The 8,711-nt window shown below is 46.1% G+C and overlaps 1 protein-coding gene across 1 annotated transcript in view; it reads right to left on the bottom strand.

Moving 5' to 3' along the window:
- Myom2 (myomesin 2) overlaps nucleotides 1–8,711 on the bottom strand; it is a gene marked incomplete in the record, with an annotated part of 73,545 nt that overhangs the window by 38,477 nt on the left and 26,357 nt on the right. Inside the window, 1 exon segment of the mRNA XM_008830462.1 lies at nucleotides 2,294–2,421. Within this exon segment, the coding sequence (XP_008828684.1) occupies nucleotides 2,294–2,421 (128 nt within the window).

Raw genomic sequence — 8,711 nt, 5'->3', positions numbered from 1 at the left:
TGGTCTTTTTGAAACAGGGTCTCCCTGTAGCCCCAGATGTCCTGGAACTCACTATGTGGACCAGGCTGGCCTTGAACTCACAGAGATCTGCCTGCCTCTGCCTCCTAAGTGCTGGGATTAAAGGTGTGCACCACCACACCTGGCTATAGTATGTAATCTTTAGCATTGATAATTGCTTTTAAAGTTTCAATTATATGTTTTATATTTTTCCTACAGAGATAAAACACCCTACTGGGGTTTGAATCTGAAATGTGCCCCCATATGCTCAAATGGTTGAACACTTGGTCCCCACTTAATGGCACTGTTGTAGAAAGTTCTGGAATCTTTAGGAGGTGGCACTTCATGGGAGGAAGTGGGTCACTGGGTGAGGAGGTTTGAGGTCTTACAACCCAGCCCTATCCCTGTCTGCTCTCTGCTTCCTGACTGCAGATGTAATGTGACCAGTCACCCTAACCCTCCCACCTTTCTGCCAAGATGGACGAGACCCTCAAATCATGAGCCACAATAAACCTTTTCTCCCTTAAGCTGATTCTCAGGTATTGTGTCACATCAATGAAGAAACAACTACTACACCTTCTTTCTGAAAGTAATTTTGTCCAGGAAATGGGAATGTGGCTTGACCTCCTAATGCGGGTTCAAAACAATTGGTAAAATATTTTCAATTAGGTTCGGGCTTAAAGGGGACGTTTTATCTCATTTGGAAAAATTTGAAAAGTGGCTGTTTAAGAAGTATTGGGGAGTCAGGTGGTCACAGTAGGGACCTGTTAGAGACCTGAGGGCCATTCCTCTCAAGGCTTCTGTGACTTTGACTAGGCACTATAAGGGACCTTGGCAGACCTCCAGCCAGGGCTAGCATCAGCTGAGAAGTAAGACAAGAAGGCAGCAGTGAAAACATATCTACATAAGGCTTCCAGAAGCCCAAGGAGGGCTTGGAGCCACTAAGGGGTCACATGCTGTCCATCTGCTGAGTGGGACTAGAGGGCAGCATGCATTCCAGATGCCCATGGTGGAGGCTGCTGGCATACCAAGCATCACACAACACACACCAGGCTTCACTGCTTCCCCCAACAGAGCAGTGTGGGGTAGGTTGTCACCAGTAGGCACTGGCCTCATGGGCCTCCATGTGCACTGTGACTCTCAGAACAGAGAGCTTTCATCTGCCAGGACACTGTAAGGAGCCAGGCAGAGCTCAGGCAGAGGAAATTCTGTGGCTATCATCACACACTTCATTGTGAAATGAGGGATGGAGAGCAAGAGCAATACACAGGCTCCAAGACAGAGGCACCCTTCTAGGCAAAGACTTAGTGTTTCCAGTACTGGGGGACAACACAGGGAAATGAGGGGCCCAAGGACATCCATCCATCCTGGGATGGCACCACACTTGGGACTAGCCTTCTGTGTGCCACAATGCTGCTAACCACATTAGCCTTGAGAATGTGGAAGGTAACACTTCCGGTTACTGCTCCAGGTTACCCAGCGAGGCAGATAAGCTGAGAACACCTGCGGTCACCAGACACTGTGGAGTCTGGATCTCATTCGTGATCTAGATCATGGCCATTCCATTTCCACTGTGTTTTGTCCACTTGTATTACATACCTTAGGCTTAGACAAAATGTTATGCTCTCTACATGTGTACACTATCCATTTAATTGTGCATTGTACATAAATTTGACACACAATACCATCGTTACAGAGTTTGGGGGTCTTGAAAGATTTTTCCAGTGATGTTCCCTAACCCAACAGTGACCAGATCAGATTAGTGTTAAACCCTCAATAAAACAGACCAGACTGAAGTAAGAGAGAATGCTTAGGGCGTAAGATTATCATTTCTCAAATTTGGTTGTGCGTTCTAGCCTGTGACACACAATGTACGTTGTACGTAAAAGAAGTCTCAAGCCTGGCTCCTATTCTAAGATCGCCACCCAATGGCTGTATGGTTTGTATGCAAACCCTGAGCATGGGCAGATAGGTCCACTTCGCATGGGAACTAGTAGTCCTGGGGAGGAGCTGGCAGGAAGTTACAGACATGCAAGTTCAGCTCCTTTCTGGACCATGGGCCATAGGAGCCAAACAGCTGAGCAACAACCTCGTCGCACAGGGGACAAAGCTCAGCCCACAAGTTTCCATTCCAGACTAGCCCCTATGATCACATCTCTGCCCCCAGCCACTGCCTAACCCCCTCTTAAACAACAGCAGTCAGGGTCTGTGGAAGCCAAGGACTTGCAGCCCCTCAGTCAAGCATGGCAAGCAGGGCAGTCTGAGATCTGCCTTGTTGGGGACTTAGCCCACGTACCTTCTCAATGAAGTACATCAAAGGCTCCTTGCCGCGGGGAGAAGGGGGGTCCCAGCTCAGGACAACATAGTTTCTGCTGACCTCTGAGGCTTGGACGTTAGTGGGAGGCCCTGGAATCTGAACATCACCTGCAGGAAAAATTAACTGAGTGAGAGCTGTGTGGGGACCCTCAGCCATCCCCCAGCACAGCCCAGAACACTAAAGACTGCCCTCTTGTAGCCTGCTGAACTTGGTCATTTCTACTCAGAGAAGACAAACAGACCACAAGAGTTTTTTTCCATACCCAAAGCAAAACAAACCATTAAAGATCACTCCTCTATTTTTGTTTCTGATATACAACAGTTCATAAGAGTCTCAGAATCTTTCAGAGCTTCTGAAGGACAGAGGACAGGATTTTCCCGGAAGAAATCGGGCACCGAACCAGACTTGCCATCTTGTTAGGAATCTGCACAGAGAAGTGTACGGCTCAGCTCTGAGAAGGCAGCACTGCCAGAAAGCCCAGACCTTCTGATGTAGCCACACCATGGGCCCTCACAGCCCTTAAGTCTCACATCAGCTTCTAAGGCATAGTGCTTTTTCTTCCCTCAGAAGATCCGCACACATCTGCAATCACTGCAATTTGTGCGTGTGTATTTGAACTTCAGGAATGAGTTTGATAAACCCTCTGCAAATAACTGAAACTTACACGCAGAGACATCTGGTATACCTACTTCTCCTTTTACCTTACATCTTTTTAAATACAATGCGGTGTTAGACATTATTTGCATTTGTGAGAGATTTTCATAGGAGTGGAAGTTTTCTAGATCCGAGGGCCCTTTGATTGTGATACAAAATATTATGAGTTTCAATTAGATTAGCACATGATTAAAATGGCTTGAACAGTCTGCAGGACGTTGCTCTGCCCTTCACAATATCCAGTTGCTCCCCTGGAACTCGATCCAGGAGACAAATTGAACAGCCTCATGGAAACAGCACAAAACAAGATTGAGTTGCACTCCCAGAGTCCCTTCATGGAGCACAGTGAGCTCTAGAGGGCTCAGACTGATCTGGTCAGCGGGTTGAATTTCATCAGTAGTCAGCAGCCTGTCTCCAGGAAAGTCAGGGAGACAGAGGGTGACTTGGGGAATGGGGAGCAGCCTCTGAATAAGTGTAAGCAAGATAACCAGAGAGAGAAGACCCAGGAAACCCTACAGAGCTCCCAGGACTGTCTCACGTTCAAATGGAGAAAACCGAGTACAGCTTTGTGGGGGCACCAGCCAGCCAGAAGCAGAATGCTACACTTCAGAGCTGAGATATTTCAGTGTGTTTGGGGGCATACAACCTCTGGGCACAGGAAAAATGGACTGAGAAAACATTTTATATGATGTCAAAGCAAGGAGAAGGAATCCCAACTATGAGCAGGAAGCCCCCAGAGATGAAACTCTTGAGTTCATAAGACTTGCCACCTTGGGGGAAGCAACCATGGGGCCCTCACAGATCTGCAGATAGCCTAACCACAGGCAGAAGGGACCAGGATAAAAACAGCTTGGAAGCCAAGGAGGGGACAAGACTCACAGAAACACACCTAGAGTGAAGGGAGAAGTCTGCAAAGACAAGAACAAGAGGAAATAACCAGACCCTTTTCCCTGCCTTTTTCACTGTGGGGCCAAGTATGGCTGGTTAGTTACAAAAGCCCTTGGTGTCTACTTGCTTCCTACCCACAGGGTCCCTTAGCCCTGACCCAGTGGGCCATGGTGATTATGGGTCACAATGGAGAGACAGGTGCATGTGTCCTGTGCTATGAATTCTTACATACAAACATACTTCTCAGACTAAAATGATTTTGCTAATAAATATATGTCATGTATCACTATGTTTTATGCATGATTTTCATCTGGTTATTTTAAATCTTTCCATGTCCATCATCTGCTTTAGCCCTTGGAAGACAACACTGACCAGCTCCAATGCAGAAGAGGAGTCTGGACACTGCCAATGTCACAGTCACTGAGTGGCTAAGCTGAAGTACAAGCTTTGGGTTTCTGGGTCCCATCCCTGGGCTTGTCTCCTTCACCAACCCTGGGAAACCACAGCCACCATAGAAGAACTTCCTATAAGTTATTAAAACCTGAGGCCGATTTGGAGATTGTAGAGGCCAGAAGTCAAGCACATGTGAAAAATTCAGGACAGCAGGCTCCAAAGCAAATAATCACCATCAACTAAACACATGAGCTGCAAACATCTGGTCCAAACGGTTCGCAGAAGGCATAGATACATAATTAGTAGAATAAAAACAATCCTGGAGGGGAAGCAGGGTGACTGAACATGTGAAAATGTTTGCTGCACAGCCTGATAACTTGACCCACATGCTCTAGGCTCATCTCTGTTGATTTGACCAAAAGCAACTTAGGGGAGGGATGAATTTATTTCATCTTATAGGTCACAGTCCATCATTGAGGGAAGTCAGGGAAGGAGTTCAAGCAGGAACTTGAAGCAGAAACCATAAAGGAATACAGCTTGCTGGTTCACCTGATCCTGCTTAGCTAGCATCTTATTTAGCCCAAGACCACCTACATGGGGCATGATGCCACCCACAGTGGGCTAGGCCCTCCTACATCAACTAACAATTAAGACAATTACCCAAAGACTTGCACACAGGCCAATCTGACCTAGGAAATTCCTCAATTGAGATTCCCTTCTCAGATGACCCTAGGTTGCATCAAGTTGACAGTTAAAGATAAGTAGGACATACGAAAGGTGGAAAGAGAGCCAACCTACAAAGCTGTCCTCTGACCTCCATATGTGCACCATGATACATTCATGCCAGTATATTCTCTCTCTCTCTCTTCTCTTCTCCTCTCTCTCTCTCTCTCTCTCTCTCTCTCTCTCTCCCCTCCTCCCTCCCTCCCCCATACACACACATACCCTATACCCTACACACATGCATACATACCACATTCATATTATAATAATAACACAGTTTAAAATAATTAAATAAAAATCAATCGGCGTATTGTACAGGAACTTGTCTTGTCCTTTCCAAGAATGGACTGTCCCTTTTCAGTGGGTAATTGAAGAGATCATGGAAAAGGTAGATGATATCAAGGAAAGAGAATTGACGTGGCATTTTGGAAGGGATGCATTAACCAACTGAGGAAGAGAAAATGGTTAGAAAGACAACAAAAAGCTAAAAAAGCTGAGGTTCCGTTTTTAACCAATAAAGATGTTTCCACATCATTAAAACCAGTGTCTAAAGGGATGTTTAAACACTCTTTTTACTCAGCTGTGTTCAGTGGTATAAATCTTGCTTAATATGTACAAAGCCCTGGTTTGATTCCAGAACTTAAGGAAAGAGAGGAAGAAGAGGGAGGGAGAGAGGGAGGGAGGGAAGGAGGGAGGGAGGGGACAAGGGCTAGATTATGTGAAGGTGGAAAGGGACCTTTGCTAGGAGCAAATTTTTGAATCCAGATATGATTTGTTTAAAACATAGACTCTCTTTAAAATCTTTGAAGATAAAGGAAGTATTCACGCTTTAAATGACCATGGTGTGTGGAGTCGCTCTCCAGCTCCTCTCCACCATTCCAGTATCTTCATTCATAGCCAATTTCAGGAGGCCATCAAACAATTCTCCACCTGGGCCCTACCCTCCACCCTCCAAGACCAGCCACATAAACCTCAAGGGCTGGCTGGATGGCTCAGCACTTAAGAGCATTGGTTGCTCTTCCAGAGGATCCAAGTTCGGTTCCCAGAACCCACATGGTAGCTCACACCCATCTGTAACTGCAGTTCTAGGTGATCTGACACCCTCTTCTGGCCTCTATAGGCAGTGCACGCACATGGTATGCTTACATATATGCAGGCAAAACACTCATACAATAGAAAAATATATAAATAAATAAACAGGCACTTCAAGAACACCTCAGGGTGTGAACAAGACTCTGCCAGGACCAAGAAGGGAGCCACCCACAGCAAGGGCAGGACAACCAGGAAATGAGGTGCGGAGGAAACAGAATCCCTGACTGCTGCTGCTGCTGCTTCCGGCTGAACATCAGAGCCACCGCACAAGGCAGGACCTCCACTCTACCCGTGGGCAAGCCCAGTGCTATTTCTGTGCAAATGTTCTATTTCTTTATGTGATGCATTTCGCAGTGTATCCATGCGTATAGGAAAAGGTGGCTGTCTCCTCAGACAGGCAAGGCTGGAACATCCCCGCCTTAGAGAATTGTATCAGACTCTGTCACTGCAGTGCCTCTGGTTTTTGAAATGACCACCACGTAATGCAGATTTCATCACATCAGGGCATCTATGAGACATCAGGGCATCTACGAACAAGCTGCGCCTTCTCACTGGGGCCTTTGTGACCGGTGTGAATTCCACTGCCCACACGGGGTAAGCACACAGCACTTCCCCACTAATCCAACATCCCATGAGCGTGAAAGAGAACTCCTTCACCCGGCATGCCAAGCTCCCATTTATTCAGGCTGGTTCACAGCAAGACCATTTTCTCCAATACAACTTGGAGCCGTTTCTCAGTTGTTCCAATGTGAGTTTCAGCCATCAGCACAAGGTCGAGAGTCGATTCTGTACCACGAATAGCACTAGGCTGAGGAAGCCAAACATTAAGTAACATTTTCCTCTGCTAAAAATTTATCAAGTGCTTCTTGTGGCTTTGGAGATCTTCCAGAGGCATGCGTTTGACTAAGCCCACCAGTGCCACCGTGGGGTCACCTCTGCAGAACCCCCATGTACTTTTCATGGGATTAACTGTCTCTGTGGTCAGGGCTTGTACACACTCCTTCTAAGGCCCTTGAGGAAAGTATTCACAGGGCAGAAGACACACACATGCAACACTGCCCTTTGGGGTGTGTGTTCAGCAAATCCAAAGATCAATCAGCAAAACTCCAGGCCTGCAGCTACCTCAGAAGGGATCTTTTGTGATTTTTTTTTTTTTTTTGATATTTTTGAGACAGGGTCTCCCTGTAGCCCCAGCTGGCCTGGAACTCACTAGGTAGACCAGGCTGGCCTCGAACTCACAGAGATCCACCTGCCTCTGCCTGCTGAATACTGGGATTAAAGGTGGGCACCACTACAACCAGGATCTTTTGTGATTTTTTTTAACTTTTTTTTTTAATGTGTATGCGTGTATTGCCTCCATGTAGGTAAGTGCACCCGTGTGGTGCAATGCTCGCGGAGGACAGGAGAGGCCATTGGATCCCCTGGAACTGGAGTTACAGTTGTTAGCTGCCATGTGGGTGCTGGGATTTGAACCCCGATCTTCTGCAAGAACAGCCAGTGTTCTTAACTGCTGAGGCATCTCTCCAGCCCCCTTTTGTGGTTTTAAACAAGAGCCACTGCTTAGACAGTGACTTCCAGCTAATTTGCAACCTTCCTCATTGTGGGTGTAGGTATGTGTATGAGGGTGTGTAAATCAGAGGAAAACTTTCAGGAGTAAATTCTCTCCTTCCACTCTGAATTTCAGGGATCTTGAACTCAGGTCAAGAGGCTTGCAAATCAAGTGTTTTTACCTACTAAGCCATCCGACCTGCGCTGAAATCTTAATTTTTGGTTTTCACTTACTATGTTGTGATCCGACCATAAGTCCAACTAAAATCTCAGGTCTTTTTTGCTCATAATATTAGATTTGCCTTCTGAACACATCTTTCTAGGTGTCTCATATTAATGGATGAATTCACAGTATCAAATGTAAATAAAGGAAATGTTATCATTCAAAGCAAAGAAATCACTTGATGGGAGCATCACAATCCATTTCTGTTAAGATGTTCGGAATAAAACTTGCTTTAAAAGGTAACAAAAGGGGAAGAAATGGACAGATGGCTCAGTGGTACAGAGATGGCTCCGTGGTTAAGAGCACTGGCTGCTCTTGCAGAGGGTTCGGGTTCAGTTCCCAGAACCCACATGACAGCTTAATGGTCATCCTTAACTTCAGGAGATCTGACATCCTACCATGGGCTCTGTATGCGTGTGGTAGGTACACTTACACCATGCAGACAAAACACGCATAAAATAAAAATATTTTAAAAGGTCAAAAAATTAAGTAAAATATTCTCCAACTAAGAGAGTTAATTATTGCATGGGGAAATAGCTCCATTGGTAAAATATTTGTCCTATAAGCATTAGGACCTGAGTTTGAGGCCCGGCACCCATGTAAAAAGCCAGGCATGTTGTATATACTTGTAATCCCAGTGCTGAGGAGGCAGAGACAGGCAGATCCCTGGTATTTGGCAAGCTCCAGGCCATTGAGAGAGAGACTCTGTCTCAAAAAAGGGGGGACGGGGAGATGGTACACTGAAGGTTGTCTTCTCGCCTCCATATGTGCATGCATGCATGTACACCCATAGGTACAAGAAAAGAATTAATATAAGGACCCAGCATCAGCTAGGAACCCTATGTCAGCTTTAGTTTACAGAAGTTCCTGGAAGAT

The sequence above is a fragment of the Nannospalax galili genome, unplaced genomic scaffold (genome assembly GCF_000622305.1).
Source record: "Nannospalax galili isolate Female #2095 unplaced genomic scaffold, S.galili_v1.0 scaffold134, whole genome shotgun sequence".
NCBI classification, from domain to species: domain Eukaryota; kingdom Metazoa; phylum Chordata; class Mammalia; order Rodentia; family Spalacidae; genus Nannospalax; species Nannospalax galili.
This window is presented reverse-complemented; position numbering and strand designations above follow the sequence as displayed.